The following is a 19,080-nucleotide window of genomic DNA, read 5'->3' as shown; positions in this document are numbered from 1 at the left end:
GTTTGCTAGCAACAACATGGAAAGGAAGTTAGAGTTGACATGCAAAATATGTTTTTGTGGAAGTATCAGAAGGCGTTTTCACACTGCGCTTATATTTTCATGGGTGATATAAGTTTAAAATGAAGATTTATATAGGCAGTGTTTTTTTTAACTCATTCACTCCCAGCCATTATCCCCTTCACTCCCGGCTGTTTTACTCGATTTTGACTGATTTTGCATGGCCCACAGAATATTGTGTTCTATTGTGCTCTATAAAAACATGGAACCAACCAAAAGGAAGATTAGAGTCTCTTCTTTCATCAGGAAAAAGTAAAATTATAAAAAAGTACATTCCTATCTGTTTGCGTTTTGCAGCAATTAGCATTAGAATATAGCTAAGTTTCATCATTATTCACAAATTTATTTAGAACTGTGAGAAAATTAGCTTTTTTTTTCAACATGGCCCTGGTTGATCTCTTTTGCTTTGCTGCCACCTGCTGGCCGTTTGTGTAATAACTACCATTTCTTCAACCGTCCTTTGCAGTTGAGAGGCTACATCAAAGCCTTCTGTATACTCTAGCACATAGGTGTCAAACTCCGGTCCTCAAGGGCCGGCGTTTTGAATGTTTCCCTTCTCCAACACAGCTGATATATGATCAGCTCATCAGCAAGCTCTGCATAAGCCTGATAACGATCCTGATGATTGGAATGAGCTTGTGGCCCTCAAGGACCCGAGTTGTGACACCTACGCTCTAGCATTTAAAAAAAAAAAAACATTAAAACGTCTAAATACGTCTTTGGGATACTTAAAACATTTAAAATAGAAAGTATTTATACGTTTTTGGGGAGCAAATGAGTTAAGGGAGTCATCATTTACTCTCTTTTTTTGCCTCCTTTTGACATAAAATGGAGTCAACTCGAATACTACAATATTCAACTTATCAGTGACATTAAAAGATGAAATGAAAATGGCTTGAGCATTAATGTTAAATTCAAAGCTCATCAAGGTCACGCGTGTGTCTTTCTGTACTTCTGTCTGGCAATGACCAAAAAAAAAAAAAAAAAACGTGATACCTTGAGAACTAAATGTTATCAGCGTGTGAGGAACAAGCTGTATCCTGTCTCTAGTGTTGTTTTGGGGGGGATTTTAGTGTATGTAGACGTTGAGTGCGGAAAAGGTGCAAAGAGTTTGGACTGGAGTAGCTTCAGGATGAGAAGTGAGAAGTGATGAGAGAGCATTGGCGGTGATGTGTGGTGTGTGTGCTTGATTCCTTCCCTCAGGTAATCGGCTCTTGGAGATCTGACACACACACACACAGGCCACAATGCCAACTCTTAATCTCTTCCCCCGGGCACTGTTCTGTCCAGCACATGGAGGATAGCGATAGCATCGCGCCCTAGGAGATCCACAATGAAGAACACACACACACACACACACACACACACACACATACACCCAGAATGTTTCACAGACCTTAAACATACAGAGAAAAGCGATACACATCTTTGGCATCATTTCCTTGACTGAATTTTTCTCTGTGAAAAAAAAGACCCCCATCAGTTTATTTTTGGTTGAGCATGAAGTTTGTTGCTATGTTAATAGTTCAAAAGTAAAAAAAAACAAACAAACAAGATATTTGATTGTCATTCATTGATATCTCTGAAAAGCCCCAAAAATATATGGCGTTTCTGAATAATCAAATGTTCTTGTTTACAAAAGATAAAATATTGAAGTGTATGAAAAGCCTCGGAATCGTCAGACGCGTTTTCAGCAAGAAATCAAATCGGCCTTCTCTTCTTCTTTGACATTTGTAAGAGTTGCTTTCAACTGTTTCTGACGTAGCGCCGCCCTGTCTGCGTAATACCGCAATTGCATTTAAAAAAAGACACAATGCAGCGCAACCCGGGTCATATAATAACAGTTTTCATGATGTCAGGGGTTCTAAAGCCGGCTCCTAAATTCATATGCAGGAAAAAGGCCTGCATATATTTTGCTGTGCAAAAATAAATGTGACTCACACTCACATCATTGAGCGCTCATATACATTATAGTATCCACCTCAGTTCTGTTGTTAGCATTTTTGAAGTACTTTCCTTCGTCTCTTTGCGGCGGGAATCATAATCCTCCAGAAGCGAATGTTTTCGCTGAAGTCACAGTGAACAATTACTTATGTGTGTTTTCCCAAACAATTTCAAATTACGTTTGATTGGTCCTAAAATGGTGGCACAAAGAGCCTTTGTAGTGGAAGACTGACTGCTTGTTTGCTCTCATCATCCGTGGTTTACCAGGAACTTTGGAACAGTGTGTGAGTCAAGGCTTGTAAGCTTCATTATGGCTTCAGTTCTCTTGAAGGCCTCGAGTATTTATTTATTTATTTATTTTTTAGACCAACACGCTGATGGAAAGGCTCTCGGGATTTCATAATTTGGGGTTTTGTCGTGTTTGTATGTGCGTGCGTGTGTTTATTGTGGGGGGTGTCCTTCTAGCCATTGCTCATTGACCACACATCATTTGGCTTTGAGTCATGTCTCTAATTAAACATAGGGCAGGCCTCAACTGGCAACACTCTGAAGTTGTTATTGCCATGTGGCTCGCTGCACATATGCTAATATTGCCCGACCGCAGCAGAACAGACAGGCCTCATGCTCATCTGAGCTAAAGAGAATGGCATTCGGTAGAGGGCAGACCTCTGCCAAGGTTAACTAATCAGGAGCAAAGAGTGCAGCTTCATTGTATGTTAGCATTAAGCTAGCGGTCGTTCGTATGTGTGTTTTATTTTTTAAATATTTATTTATATATATATATATATATATATATATAACGTTAATTTTGAGTTAATTTAAAGTTCCCTTAATACCACCATTTTTTTAAATACACGATTAATGACCGCCCCTTACTATTTTACCGTTTTAAAAATGTGCAGAATTTCACAGGTTAGTTCATGTTAAAGATTAGATAGCTCTGAATATGAAAAGAAAAAGAAAGAAAAGAAAAATACACTGAGCTGTCACCAATGTCTTACAAATGGAATCGTGCCATCTAGTGGCAGAAAAACTTACCTCAACACAAATCAATATCATGCTCCTTTTTTACAGTAACTGTACAGTACATCTTTTTAATTTTAACTCAATTTTATTAGGTATTATGAAATTACTGTATCAATGACTAAAAGATTTTTTTTCCCACTTTTATGTCAACAAGAGTATGAAAATTTAAAATATATATATTTTACTGTACATTTTATTGTATATTTAGAACAGATCTAAAATGTGCGATTAATTGTGAGAACATTTTAATCGCCTGCCACCCCTTATATATATAAACATTTTTTTTTTTATGTATTTTTTTTTGTGACGCCCCTAAGGGCTTTTTTTGGCCACTATTTGCAGAAATATGTTTAAAATGAAACTGTTGAGGCCTAATATCTTATTTGGGATTCAAACCTGGAATATATATATATATATATATATAAATTAAAAAATAAAATAAATAAATTAGCCTTTGAATAAAAATAGAAAAGCAACATTTTTAAAAGGATACTGGACTTTATTTACTTTGTCCCATCCCATGGTCAACACAATTATTAACTTTCTCAAAGTCTGTAGTTAGATTTTGTGCAGTTCTGCTTACAGATCAAGAAAAAACCTGGAGGCAAATATTTAGTTTGGGGTGCCAAAATTGTGACGTTGACGAATGTGACTGTGAAATGATAACCTTCAAGTTGTACAGGAAGTGTGTCCGAGAAGTTACCGCAGGAATGGGGGGGGGGGGGGCTGATAGAGGAACAGGAAGAGGGACATGGGAACCAGGAAGATTACGAGGTGTAACAATAAAGAAAAAAGATTGTGGCAATCATACGCCCAACTCAATGCCAATTGCCTTTGAGCTATTCTGCTATATGTTGTTGACTTTCATCACTTTGTGCTTCTTTTTCGGGCTTTTGTGTAACACACGGGTTGATGACGCAAGTCTTGAAGTTATACACACTTCTTGTTTCTTCCTGCCATAATTTGTACCGTCAAAAAAAAAATCTGTGAAAAATCAACATTTCTATCAGGTCATCTCTGTGACGACCCCTGGAGAGAGCAAAACATTTCAGGGAAAGCGCCGTTGAGAATCTAAATGAGGGTCGCCGGGGGGGGGGGGGAAGTCCCAGGAGAAACAACAGGACTCAGCTGTTGCTCCACAGGCCACCACACCCGGCCCAGAGCCACTCGGTTTGTTGTTGTAGCTGGCCTTTATAATTGCGGAGAGGCCAGCCAAGGTGGCGAGTGGGGGAGGAGCCAAGGTACGGAATAGGCAAGAAGAGCAAAAGTGCGGAAATGGGACGAGCCCTTTTTTCGTCTTTGCTTTGTAATGATGAGGTTCGGCTCGGAGCTTTGGGCTGTGAGTGCAGGTGCTTTGTTGGATTAACCCCAGTTTATGAAAACACGGGCGGGCGGGAGGGAGGGAGGGAGGAAAAGGGAGGTTGTTGATGGGGCTACGTGACTTTGCTGGGACCGGCTTACGAGCTCTGTTCCCAGCAAAAAAAAAAGTGCACTTAAACGTCACCGCTTCCTCTCGTGTCACCATGTAGCAAATTCTAGTCAGGAATCCTGGCAGGATTTGTTACGGTCATATATTTCTCTATTCCCGTAACTTACTTGATGTATCAGAAGTACCCATATTGAACCCCGGCGGTTATGATATTCTTTGGGCCCGCCTCTTCCTCTCTCCACACCCATTTCTTCCTCTTCCTGTCCCTGCGATGAGGTCGTGCACTCCCTTGTGTTCCCCCATGAGAGGTCTAATGAGGCTGGGAACAATGAAAACACAGCAGGGACTTTGGACAATCAATGGCGGAAATGGACGAGCGCTCCTGTCAGTCCTAACAGAGCAAAAAAAATAAAAAAAATCTTACAAAAATCATCCAATGATGGAAATATATACAATATGTAATTTTTTTTGTTGTATTTGAGATGTTTACATTTTAGAATCCACGATCTCATTCACTGCCATTGACGGCTATGGACGTCATTTTTAATGGGCTGGCAGTGACGAGATATTATTGTCCAATTTTTAGGGATAGCGCGATAATCGGCATTCTTGGCGCCAATATTGGTAGCAGTCTTTTTAAAGAAAAATCCAAAAGTTTAAAAAGAGGTGAGGTATTTTAAAATATTGGAAAAAAATATTTACTGTAGAAAACTATAGAGGGCCAAGGTATTTACTTGTTTCCGTTTAACTTTAACATGCTGATAACCTTGGGCGCTCCCTGAACATTTTTTTTTTTTAGAATTCAAACTGATGTCTATTGTCAACAAAAAAAATTAAAAATTCTGCTTTTTAAAAAGTCTAAACAATTGTTCAATAAACATGCTTTAAAACAAAGTCAAAATTGGCATTTGTGTAAAAATTTTTTTTACTGCAATATTCCTCTCCTCCTTATTACTGAAAATAAATATCGGCTTCAAAGATCAGTTATCGGCCCCCTTGACTACTAATAATCGGTATCGGCCCTGAAAAAAAAACATATCGGTCTATCTGTACTATCTGTAAACCCAATTTTTTTTTGATGATTTATCAAAAGATATTGTTTTTTTTTTTTTGCAAAAAAATTACATAGGCAATTATTTTAACTCATTCACTGCCATTGACGGCTATTGACGTCAAAAATTCATTTAAACAATTTCTAACAATTTAACTTTTTTTTCCACTTTTAGTAACAAGAGTATGTAAAACTAGAATTTTTATTTTTATTTTACATTTAGAACAATTAAAGTCACGCGATTAATTACAATTACAAATTTGATCGCCCAAGTTATGTTTTCAGATTTTTTAGGAAACCCAATTTTTTTTTGATGATTTATCAAAAGATATTGTTTTGTTTTTTTTTTGCAAAAAAATTACATAGGCAATTATTTTAACTCATTCACTGCCATTGACGGCTATTGACGTCAAAAATTCATTTAAACAATTTCTAACAATTTAACTTTTTTTTCCACTTTTAGTAACAAGAGTATGTAAAACTAGAATTTTTATTTTTATTTTACATTTAGAACAATTAAAGTCACGCGATTAATTACAATTACAAATTTGATCGCCCAAGTTATGTTTTCAGATTTTTTAGGAAACACAATTTTTTTTTGATGATTTATCAAAAGATTTTTTATTTTATTTTTTGCAAAAAAAATACATAGGCAATTGTTTTAACTCATTCACTGCCATTGACGGCTATTGACGTCAAAAATTCATTTAAACTATTTCTAATAATTAAACTTTTTTTCCACTTTTAGTAACAAGAGTATGTAAAACTAGAATTTTTATTTTTATTTTACATTTAGAACAATTAAAGTCACGCGATTAATTACAATTACAAATTTGATCGCCCAAGTTATGTTTTCAGATTTTTTAAGAAACACAATTTTTTTTTGATGATTTATCAAAAGATTTTTTATTTTATTTTTTGCAAAAAAAATACATAGGCAATTGTTTTAACTCATTCACTGCCATTGACGGCTATTGACGTCAAAAATTCATTTAAACTATTTCTAATAATTTAACCTTTTTTCCACTTTTAGTAACAAGAGTATGTAAAACTAGAATTTTTATTTTACATTTAGAACAATTAAAGTCACGCGATTAATTACAATTACAAATTTGAATTGCCTGATGCGATTTAAAATAAAAGATTATAAAAAATTAGGGCCGTCAGGGGATCAAAATTTCTAATCGTAATTAATTGCATGACTTCACGAGTTAACTCACCATTAATCACACATTTTATATCTGTTCTAAATGTACAATAAAAACAATTCTAGGTTTTCATACTCTTGTTAACAAAAGTGGAAAAAAATGTTAAACTAATAGAAATAGTTCAAATGAATTTTTGACGTCTATAGCCGTCAATGGCAGTGAATCAGTTAAGAGGGTGGCGATATGTAAAAAAAAAAAAAAAAAAAAAAAAGCTAACTACAATAGCAACATTTATTTTAAATTCCCCAAACCATAATAGTGGCAGTTTTCAGGCTCCATAAACACACAAAAAGCATATCGAACCCTAAAAATAGTCGTCCATTGTTGCTGTTTCCACACCGCTAATTAAAGCTTTGACGTAGGCCGAGTTATTCTCTCCAAAACCCATACGCATTGTCCTCATTTTTTTCTCCCCTGCAACATTTCAAACATGTCAATTAAATGGAAAACACTGCCCGTCTCCGTTTCTTTTGCGTCACTAAAATAAAAATAAAAAGGGGGGGGGCGGGGGGGATCCTCCTCCTTCCTCTTTCTTTCTTGGTAGGCAGCACAAACCACATCAGTGTGTGTGGCCCACTAATTGCATATTACGTGGAGCCAGTCTCCATGATGAAAGCTCCACTTTGTGCTTTGGTGTCACTTTTAATATGTAAAGCAGATGTGTGTGTATAATGGCAGAACCCATCGCCGGTTTGCGTAGGAGAGTCTCGCACCCACCGGGAGCCCACAAGCATCTAAGCTAAGTCCACTTGGTAGAGTTTTTCGTACTGGAAGCGGGTCGCTTTCGCGCACGGGTTCGATTGCCCGCTAATGTCCCGAAACCTAGCCGCTGTCGTTCCAAGCCCAGATATAAAAAAGTAAAAAAAGTGGTGTCAAATTATGCTAGTGGCTCGATGTGGCTTCTTTACTGTAAAACACAATCAAAGCTATATTAGCCTCAGTAGCATTAGCAGATGTAGTAAAATGCATACTCTAGAGTGTTAGTACTTTTGCCACTCTGCGTTAAATTTAGCATGAGTTCTTTGAAACCAACAAAGTAAAAAAAAAAAATTAAAAAAAAAATCACAATTTTTTTAAAAAAGTGTTTCCAGATGTCGTCGTATTTCTTTCGAGGACAATAATAATTAGCCGCAGCTTCCGGCTAAAGGTCTCACGCGACCGATCTCATCTGGGGATTAAGAGCGCTGCGATATCAGCAGCAGCACAGCTGATGGCAAACGCAAGCACATTACATGCGGCTTTAGCAGAGCGGCGTCTTCAACTCGGGCCGGCCAGCAGCGATAAGACCGATTCGCATTTAGAGATGGGAGAGCGTGTGCGTGTATTTGTTTCGGTTGTGGTGGTCGTCGGGCCATTTTATATTCCCTTCCTTTCTTGTATTGTGTGCTAACTCAACCTACAAGCTTCATTTGTTCTGGGACTAAGATTGTGATTACATTTGTTTGTTTGATATGCGGGATGCTGTGCGGTTTTAGTGTGTTCGCTGTCGCCGTATCTGAAATCTAGACTAAAAAATGGCTGCTAACTGAGAAGTCAAGGTACAGTGGTATTAAAATTCAGTGTGGCGTGTATACAGAAGTCAAAAACGGTGTACTATCAGTTAGTTTGTTGACGTTAGCTTGCTAGCTTGCTAGTCAGCTACTTAATTAACAAGCTATTTATTTAGTTAGCCCGCTAGCTAATTAAATAATGCTGGCTCCGTGTGGTATCGAAACGATGGTAAATACCAACGTCGAGTAGAAAATTGCACGCGTGTCGTATTTTCTATCGGGAATTAATTTTTCAAGTTTCAACATGGCGGAGAGCGCCGAAGGATTTGAGAATGGCAAGAAATATCAACGCTTATAAGAGCGTTAACGTCCGCTAGCAGGTTGTTTTAGAATCGACACAATTACGTAGCATGCACAATTCAATGCCCTGTTCCTTCACAACTCATTATTTGCCGTAATTATTCGGTTTTACGAGCATAGAGCACATCAGCTGCTATGTTTTTTTTTTTGTTTTTTTTTATGCTTTAACAACAAAAGCACATGAACAGAACTCGGTTGTAATTAGGAGTTTCCGAGCGGTAAGGTCCATCTTTCCCATAGCACGTGAAGGCAGGGTAACTCCCTAGCTAGCTATTTGGTTAGCTTGTTAGCTCGCTAGCCAGGGATTACACAATAAATACTCAACCAGTAGTTAGTTTGTGACTTGATATATATATATATATATATATATAAAAAAAAAAAGAAGAAGTTATGTAGTCATTTAGCTAGCTAGTAGGATTATACAAAAACTACATTTACAATGGTTAGCTAGTTGGCTACCTAGCTTCTTATTTAGCTAGCTATCTAGTTAGTCAGTCAGTTAGCAGGATTACACCAAAAAATACTTAACCAATAGCTACGTCGTGGCTTTATGTTGAAAACAAAACAAAACACTAAACTAACGGTCATTTTGTTAGCTAGTGGGTTAATACAATAACTAGACTACAATGCTTAGCTAGTTAGCATAGGTTTTCATTATGATCCCAATGGTCACACGAGTTGTTCCGAAACGGTGTGGCATTTAAAAATAAATAAATAAATAAATGTTATTTGTGACCCAACACAACATAGTGTATAGAAACATGATGTGTTTCAGCGGTAAACAAAATATGAGTTTGTCAGTTCTCTTATTTCAAGTATTCCAGCGCCGTCAACTTGTTGGCTTCACTTTTCCTGCGCCTTTTCATGTTACATAAGACTACCCCCCACCACCCCCACCCCCACCCCCGCCTTTTATTTCGTTCAAATCCGACCCGCACGCACACACGCGGACGAGCACAGCATGGCAGGCATCCAGAGAGGCTCACGGCCTTTCAAAGAGTTTTTTTTTTTTTTTGCTCGCCGTCCTTTTGATGCCGGCTGGTTCGGGAACCTCGGCAGCCTGGAGCCAACCTATAACCAACATTTTTTATTTTTTTTAACAAACACAAGCAATACAATAAGCTCTATTTGCATGAAATGATCATATTTGTTCTAATAACAAAATGTATGGAATGAGGCCTTCGCGTCCGCACGACGACAACGTTGAGTAGCGTTTGCGAGTCCCCGTTGAGGTCTGCGCCGGAATTCGCGCACGGCTCGGCTCGGAGGGTTCAAGCAGCACTTTCCAAGGAATGCAGCATGGATGTGTCAAATGTGAGCGTGCGCGCGAGCATTTGTGTGTGTGTGTGTGTGTGTGTGTGTGTAACATTCCAGGCAGTGTTAGAGGTATGTGAATTACGTCTTACAAGAGCGGGAATGTGAAGAATCCGCTGCCACGAGGAGACTTTTGTTTACTGACACTGTCCTGCCAAGGAGCTTGAGCCGTAGTGTGCGTGTGCATGTGTGTTTGTGTGTGTGTGTGTGTGTGTGTATGTGTGTGACATGCTCCTGTCACTTCCTGATAATAAAGCTCTTCAGTCATGATTGCAATTACAGTGGAACCCTCCGAAGTAGAACACAAAGGGGTTTAAAAAAAACAAACATTTGGACTTTTAGTCGGTACTCGAAAATGTGCAAAAGTTTAAAAGAATGGTTTTCATGTTGCGCAAAATGATGAAGGAAAAAGTAATAAGTAAATGTGGAAAAGTGCTGAAGAGAAAAGTCATACCATAATATTCTATTGAAGTTTTTTAAAAATAATTTAACCTAAGATGGTTGTCGTAGGCCTTAAGTGTGTTTCTAGTCGGCACTCCAGCAGCCCCCCCCCCCCCCCCCAAAAAAAAAAAAAAGTCAACCAAAATTTCAACACAGCTTTATCCACTATTTGGGGTCAGACTCAGGACATTGTAGCTGAGCAAGTGGAGCTGAAGTCAAAAGTCGGATGGATGCATGATTTTAGTCGCCCCCAAAAAAATCAACCGAATTTTATCCTCACTGATTCTGACCCAAATTTTAGCGGGGTTATAGTAGTTTTGGTTTTATTATTATTATTATTATTATTAATTAAAATAGTTTTATAGTTCTCATTTCATTAGAATTTTTTTTTTCAAAATTACTTGGTTTTATTTATTTATTTATTTGAGCAGGTTTGTTAGATTTTTTTTCTTTCTTTTTTAATATTTGTAGGGATTTTTTTTTTATGGGTTCTTTAAAAAATGATTTCTGGATGATAGACAGATGTATAGACAGACATTATCACTGTTTTAGAAACATAAAATAGATTTTTTTTTAAGCACTCCCGTTTTTATTTTGGTATACAAAAAGAAAAAGTTATTTTGTTTTCGTTAACTATAATAACCTTTGTTTCTAGTCGGCGCTCGAGTAACCCAAAAATTCAACTGAATTGTTATAACATTTGTTCTGGTCCAAAATGGCAACGGAGGCAGTTAGTTCAAAAGTCCATAACTGCTCGCAGTTTTCTTGTCAGCATTTTTGCAGGGGACTAACTTGTGCTAACTCCATTTTTTTTTTTTTACATTTTGTACAATATTTGGAGTCCTAATATGTGTTATGCTGTATTCTTCAACAGATTTGGGATATGAGCGATGACGAGAGCATCTGAGGAACCAAAAATCTTGACAATTGGAACCATCACAGCCATCCCGTCACAGATCACTCACTTGGGAAGACTTTTGTGGTTGAAAGATGATTAAAACACTCACCTTGTGACAAGTTTCCATTAACTGTTCAACCTTGAATGCACCATTTCAAGTGTTTTGATTGTGAATCGGTGACATTTGCACATTGGATGTTCACTTCCTTTTTTTGTGTAGTCATCAGCAACCAAATGTTACTCGATGTTTTTATTTTCATGTGCGGGAAAACATATATCGCAACTTCTGTATCATTACACATTGTCGCTTCATTTTCAAAACCTTACATTGGTTGTCATTTGATTGTGCTAATATATTACTGTACCAGTGTGTAATTGTTATAAATATTGAAGCAATGGTTAATAAAAGGTGTCTTTATATCTGAACGCGTCGGTGCAAGATCATCCCTTTGAGCAAAGTAAAACACAGTCAGGTGGTGATTTAAAAGCACTTTATTGTTCATCGAGGCTACTTTACGTACAAAAAAAGGTGGCCTGCCAAAACCTTTTCAGAATGAGACACAGAGCCACATACTGTATTTTTGTTTTGTTTACAGTTGAGTGATCCAAACATGTACATGCTACTAGTAAAGAAAAACAAAAAAGAATCCCAGAATATGTGATTGGTCACCGCATCGTCCATATTGATTCGAATAAAAACGCTTGCATTTGTTTGACAAATGTTGATTTTTGGAAGACGTGGATGAAAAAAAAAAAAACGGCCCATTAGTTACGCTGACCCTAGTGGCAAAGTCTTATCGGACTTATTGGGTCAAGTTTTTATTTTAATCATTATTATTATTATTAAATAATTGCTGGATTTAGAGATTGTCACTGACAATGTCCAGTGGCTTTTTTTTGTGTGTGTTCCTGCACTTGAACCTTTTTCAAGACAAACAACAAAAAAGATCAACTTTTTCAACATAAAGGGAAAAAAATGATTATAATAAGAGGACAGAAAGGAAAAAAAAATTAAATAGCTACATATTAACAAATTATTGTTCCTTGAAAAATACCTATGATTTTTCTCTGTACATCCGTTACGCACAGCGTAATGATGGTCTTATAGTTACCTATTAAAAAAAAAAAGTCATTTTCCTACAGTGTGTGTGTTGTAACAGACAGGCAGCCATTAAAATTGGAGCGTGGTAGTGAAATGATAAAAAGTTAGCAAGCGGTTGATGTCACGTTTCAGCGCGTGCAGAAGCTCAGCTCCTGCGAACACCATTTTACCTAATCGGCCGCCATTTTAGTTGTAGTCCTCTTGATGTCATGCACTAGTTACGAATGGAATGTGTGGATGACACTTGTGAGCGTTTCCACAAAGCGCTTCAGTTCAGTACGGCTTGGAAGGAATAACGATGGCGATGGAAGGGAGCCGCCGTTTTGTGTTCTTTCCATTTCGTTCCTCACTATCCCACAATTCTCCGTCAACCAATCAATGTACTGTGGTGTAACTCCGCCCCTTTATGCTGCACCCACAGTATCAAGCGTGGCTGTCAAAAAGTTCTGTTTTCGGAGGTGGCAAATAAAGTAACAGTTTGGCTCTGATGTTAGCTAGCTAGCTCCCTAAAAGGTAAACAAGCACAATTGGAGCTAGCTAGGGAGCTAGCTAGCTAGCACCTGGGGCTAAAGCCAAACTGTGGCATGGTTTTTACTTTCTGGACCTGAATTTGCCACCTCTGCCCGCTTGGATACAAATGTCATTTGAAACCCTAATTTGCGTACCGTACCGAACTGAACCGTACTGATGGCGGAAACTTTAGAACGGGACGTCCGTGAGCACGCCGCGCTACGGTGCGCTAGCATGCAGTACCACCGATGGCTCAACATCAACGCTTGGTTTTGTTGTTTTAGTTTTGTTAGCAAAATGTTAAGCAGAGCCTGTCCGCTAGCTCACGATGTTTGCTAGCACACTTAAAAAAAACAACAACAAAAACACACACAACTTTGTAACATCAACAATATAACAACATGGAGCACAACTGATCCAGCAGTGAGTGTATATTGTCTAACGCGTGTTACGAGATAACATCCAAGAAAAAAAAAAAGGCTAATTAGAAGTAGTTGAAATGCTTACTAATAGATACCAGCTATTCAAAACAAAAATACATGCGTGTAAAAAAAGAAGAAAAAAAAAGCATTCGTTGACCTTTCATACCTTAGCTAGCTGAAGTGACGCTGTCTCGTCTGACAATCAGCTCCTTCTTTACTGCTAGCGTTAGCATTAGCACGCTATTGTTTATTGCGACAGGCTGCGAGAAAACTAACTTCGGACCCTTTCACACTGACAAACATACCAGGCTTGAAAACCCAAATCTTGCAATTGTATGCATTTACAACCCTTGAAACCCTAAAAAATGGCTCAATACCCTAATTTTGAAAGTGGAACCTAAATCCTAATCTATAGCCGAAATGTCAAAAGTGAGTTGAAATTCTAAGAGTGACATCATGAAACCTTGATTGTACACCAGATTTGAAACCCTAAACCCAATTGAAAATCCTAACTCTGGCTTGAAACCCTACAGAGGTTGGATGCGTAGTGTGAAAGGGGCTTAAGGTTTCTTCGACAGCTTTTTGTTTCTCGCTTTTGTGTCTTTCAGATGCCAAACAGCAAAACTACACTTTAAAAAAAAAAAAAAAAAAAGATCTACAAGACAACAAGTTTTCTTTATGTACAAATAACTACAGAAGGCTCGCGAGGACGCCGCGTTCAAGTTCCTCATCAGTTCCTTATTGCTCCTCATCGGGGTGATTTGTGTTAAGCAGACCAGCAGGCTGGGCGCTCCCTCAAGGAGGCCGGAGTCGGGGACCAGTCCCTCTTGGAAATCTCCTCCGATCCCCTTCAGGAGACCAGGGAAGGGGAGTGGTTGTGGTTGATCATGCGGCTGTCGGGCGACGAGTTGGGGCTGCTGGCGGACGACGACGGCGCGCTCTTGTTTTTGATCTGCAGCCAGGTCTCGCCCAGCGCCTTGGCGAAGTGGTCGTCCACCGAGCCCGTGATGGACACCGAGTTGGTGGCCGTGGCCGCCGCCGCCGCCGCCACTTCGGGCTCCTTGTAGTTTTTGCCCAGGCTGCGGCGGAAGTGCTCTTCGATGACGGGGTCGCACGCCGTGTTAGCTGTCACAAAAACAACATGTAAGCCTTTCAAACAACACAATCCAAAGTACGCTAGCTGAGCGCTAATGCTAATGGAGGATCCCATTCAAAAGCTAACGCAAGTTAGCATCGACTTCGAGAGTGAAAGTCCTTCAAATAAAGAATATGCACACACAAATGGTGCGGAAACGCAGACCTACAGGTAAGATAGCACAACACAAAGGGACAAATTCTTCCCAATATGTGAAAAATTTGTTATTCTAATAGAATTCAATCGCAAATTTCGTCGGCTGTCATTGTAAAAATGTACACACGGCACCACACTGCCCCTAAGAGGCCAAAATGTGCAGTAACACCCAGTATTTGTTTTCAATTGCTATTTTAGTGTATATTCTTATTTTAATTTCTTACTAATTAGGGCTGTGCAATTAATCAAAATTAAATTACAATTTCAATTATTACACTCCACAATTACAAAATCAGCATAATCGTAAACACAAATAAAAGATTATTAATATTAACTCTTTGACTGCCAAAAACGTTTAATAACGTTTAGTAAAATCCTAGGGAGGAGTGCCAAAGACGTTAAAAGACGTTTGTTTCAAAACAGAGGTGAAATTAACCATTTTCTATTGATGATTACTGAAAAACGGATTAAGGTAGAAACAAACTTTTTTTTTCTGATGCAAGATGAGAGTCCAATCTTTCATTTGGTAGTATGTGTGTTTCCATAGTCCAAACACATAACTTTCTGTGGACCTTGAAACATCAGTCAAAATGCTTAAATCGGCTGGCACTGGCGACATCCCGTTTCTGAAAACGTCTGGCAGTCAAAGAGTTAATATTGAGTTGTTCAAATTTATATATTTGAACTTTTTTCATTTTAAAATGACTAATTTGATCAATCTTGTTTGGTCCAAAAGGACATTTGCATAATCATAGTTTCAAAGAAATTTATATTGCTTAATATTTTTTTACATTTGTACCAAAACACAAATGATTCAAATTAATCATGATTAATATTTTCTTAATAATCGAGCAGCCCAATTTCTCTTAAGTCATACTAAAAGCCGAGTTTTTTTTTTCAAGAATTCTACAAAATTTAGTTTCCTCAAAATTCAAGGATACAACATTTTTTTTGTCATACAAACACACATTTCCGCAAGACAGGACAATATACAAACACTGAGGGTAATGCAATACTTAAGTTTGAAAATTAAGAATGAAAATGCAAGAGGCTTAAGTTTCACATGATATTTACAAAGTTATTTTGATACTTGACAAAAATTATAGTGTTCAAGAATAAAGTGTTCAACGTGAATGGATGACCATAAGGCTATGATCATACTTTTGAGGAGTTGAAAAATAGTATGTGCTAAAATCAATGAATGACTTTATTAATCATGACTTCAATCTCAATCAAAATAATTGGCATTATTATTTTTTCCATAGTCATCCAGCCCTAGCGCGCGCACGTGTGTGTGTGTGTGTGTGTGTGTGTGTGTGTGTGTGTGTGTGTGTGTGCGCGCACTCACTGTGGACTCTCCTGTAGTTGTTAGTGAGGCTTGAGCAGCCATTGTGGGAAAGCGTGCAGTGTGACAGGTTACAGTTGCGATTATTAGCAGGGGCGCACGTGATCACGGATGGACGATTCTGAAAAAAAAAGAGATAAAAACACACATTACACAAAGAAACACAACGTCTCCACGTCAACGAGTCCCGAGCGTCAATCATCACCTGCTGGCGTTCGGCCACGGCGACGGCGTGCGGCACGGCGACCAGAGTTGCCACGCTGCTTCGTTCCGCCATGCCGCTGCTCTTGGTGAGCGCCAGCGGCTGGTCCATGGCGGCTAAACTGGCCAGGTGGTGGTGGTGGTGGTGGTGGTGGTGATGCTGGAGGTGGGCGTGGCCGTACAGGTGGTTGGCGTGGACGCCGAGAGCGCCGGGCACCACCACACGCTCCATGGGACTCCGGCTCTGGTCCTTGGAGGAGCTGCGATAGTCTCCGTGAGGTTTCCTTGGGGGAGGGTGAGTTAAAAAATATATTAAAAAATTACTGGGCTGAACAATGAAACTCAAATTGACATTGCAATTTAAAGTGGAAGTCAACCTTAAACATTTCTTGACAATAATATGTTACATGACATTCTGATTAATATTTCATTTGTGGAATAAGAGTTATGAAGCAAAATCCAGCTGATGTTATCCATCTCAGGGGGCGGCCATTTTGCCACTTGCTGTCGACTGAAGATGACATCACAGTTGCTCAGGGCTCAGGCAACGACCAATCACAGCTAATCTGTTTTCTGAAGCTGCGCTGTGATTGGTTGTTACGTGAGACTTGAGCAACTGTGATGTCATCTTCAGTCAACACTAAGTGGCAAAATGGCCGCCTTCTCATATTGATAAAAACTGCTGGATTTTGCTGCTTAACTAATATTCCACTAATGCAAATATTAACCAGAATACCTTATTTAGACTAGTGGGGCTCCATAGAACATCTTATTGCCCCCCCCCCCCAGCCCCCAAAATTGGGGTTTATCTTCTCCTTTAATTAAATGTATATGAACATGTGGAATATTATTTTTTATTCATCTTGTGGCGGCCATTTTGCTACTTGCTGTCAACTGAAAATGACATCATAGTTGCTCAGGTAACAACCAATCATGGCTCAGCTTAAGAAAACTGGTGAGCTGTGATTGGTCGTTACTTATCTCATTCACTGCCTGCCAAGTAGTTGTCAATGGCAGTGAATGACTTAAGCCCCGAGCAACTATGTCATTTTCCGTCGACAGCAATGTTGCAAAATGGCCGCCAGCTGAGATGGTTAAAAACAGGTGGATTTTGCCGCTTAATTCAGATTCCATGTATTTAGACTAGTGGGGCTGCATAGAACACATTATTGTAAAGTCAATTTTGGGGTCGACTGCAAATTAGTGTTTAGTAAGTTAACACGTCTATTTGAAGTCAAGAAACTGACTTTCATATGAATTTATGTTCTATTGCCTTTATTTTAGCATTAGCCTGACCTACAAGACCAAACATTTTAGTATAGTAAATTTGATATTGTTTATTGTAATACATAATAATAATAATAATAATAATAATAATAATAATAAATTAGAAAAAGACCTTGAAAAAAATAATTAACATCGCAATATTGAGGAAAAAGAAGAAAAAAATTTGCAATGCAATTTTTTTTTTTTTTTTAAAGATTCAGTCCTATAAGACTGAATCTGTCTATGTAAGAGTTGAAGGTCGGGATGGCGGGACGGTGGTGTCAGATTCACTTCTGATGCTGCATTCACTGGCTTGCTGGATGAACTAGGATTATTTTGCCACCGTCTGTATGTGATCATTTCTAAAACGCAGAGGTTGTTGCAAACGTACGCCCGTCGCCCAATCGAGTGGCTGTGCCTCATATTGCGCGCCCGCTTGCTCGCACTTTAACAGGTAGCAATTATGCTGTTGAGTGAGTCAAAAGCAGTCTGCTTCAGTCCGTCCATGTGTGTGTGTGTGTTTAGTTGTGTATTACACCCTTCTTGCAGCTCCACTTCCCTCCTACAATTTGAGGCCCAGCAAAGGGATCGGGAGTGTACCCATCGTTTTTTTTTCTCCCCCGCCACGCTCGCATGAACACAGCTGGGAAAATGCATCGAAATGGAGCTCCATATAAACACATATTGACAAAGGCCTCTTCATTCAGAAGCAGACAGGACATTTCCACAGTCATCATGTCAACGGTGAATGAGAACATCAAGACTCAATAGGCACAATGGTGAAAATGCAAGACCCTTTAAAAAAAAAAAGTTTTAAAAAAAATTCCTTGTTTGGATGCGAATGCCGATGCTCGTAGGGACATGTGACCAAGCAACCTGACTGCTGGCTCAAGCATCTGGACCCCACAACAGCATCTAACCACAAATAAATTGACCCCCAACACACAATACTGACTGTGGACAGAGGAAGAGCAAAGGAGACGTGGGGGGGTTATAAGTGGGGCTGTGTGTGAATGGCCATGACTTGGACTACAAGAAAGACTTGTTTCCTTCGTTTGTGCCCAAAGCTTACATGAGCAAAGAGGAACCCCCCACCCCCACCCCCCTCCTTGCTTTGTCTTGTTCTTTCACCGTCTGCTGCAAACTTCCTGAGAGATTTGGCAGCGTTCCTATAAAGCACCAACCCACACACTCACAAACACATGACATCGGGTTGCCATTTGCTTCCTCTCAAGTTCCATCATATACGAACTGAATAAACTAGAGAACGCAGTATAAGACTTGACTCAAGATAGCAAGCATGCTAACGAGCAGGGCTGGACTGGCCATCTGGCATAAAGGGCAGATGCCCGGTGGACCGGCGTCTTTTGGGGCCGATGCTGTGCTTTTTAGTTTTTTTTCCCCCCTCCATTTTACCCCAAGAGACTGGCCCACAATTTAGAAGGACTAGTCCATTAATCCATTTTGAATATAGACAGCAAACTGAACCAACATAAGTCAAAATATCAGTGGCAGAACAATGTGTTAGACAGGTGTGGTCAGGAGTCGGGCCGGTGGTCATAAATCAAAATGCCGGGGCCGATTTTTATTATGCCAGTCCAGTCCTGCTAACGAGCGACAGGATGTTCATGGTGCCTTTCCACTACAGCTGTGACAAACGCAAGACATGCTAACAAACCACAACAATGCAGAACGAGGGGAGTCCTGTATTTACTTGGTCATGGT

The 19,080-nt window shown here is 39.1% G+C and overlaps 2 protein-coding genes across 3 annotated transcripts in view; one reads left to right on the top strand and one right to left on the bottom strand.

The window, feature by feature from the left end:
- atg7 (ATG7 autophagy related 7 homolog (S. cerevisiae)) overlaps positions 1–11,644 on the top strand; it is a 44,177-nt gene extending 32,533 nt beyond the window's left edge. The window contains exon 19 of the mRNA XM_077573531.1: positions 11,195–11,644. Within this exon, the coding sequence (XP_077429657.1) occupies positions 11,195–11,227 (33 nt within the window). The 3' untranslated portion in view covers positions 11,228–11,644. The remainder of the gene's footprint in view (positions 1–11,194) is intronic.
- A 50-nt stretch (positions 11,645–11,694) lies between these two features.
- The window catches only part of vgll4b (vestigial-like family member 4b), a 32,238-nt gene continuing 24,852 nt past the window's right edge, over positions 11,695–19,080 (bottom strand). For both annotated transcript variants that reach the window (XM_077573536.1, XM_077573535.1), the window contains 3 exons: positions 16,094–16,373; positions 15,892–16,009; positions 11,695–14,377 (listed from right to left, as the gene is read on the bottom strand). In XM_077573536.1, the coding sequence (XP_077429662.1) occupies positions 14,103–14,377; positions 15,892–16,009; positions 16,094–16,373 (673 nt within the window). In that variant the 3' untranslated portion in view covers positions 11,695–14,102. The remainder of the gene's footprint in view (positions 14,378–15,891; positions 16,010–16,093; positions 16,374–19,080) is intronic.

The sequence above is a fragment of the Vanacampus margaritifer genome, chromosome 8 (assembly GCF_051991255.1).
Source record: "Vanacampus margaritifer isolate UIUO_Vmar chromosome 8, RoL_Vmar_1.0, whole genome shotgun sequence".
Classification (NCBI taxonomy): Eukaryota; Metazoa; Chordata; class Actinopteri; order Syngnathiformes; family Syngnathidae; genus Vanacampus; species Vanacampus margaritifer.
This window is presented reverse-complemented; position numbering and strand designations above follow the sequence as displayed.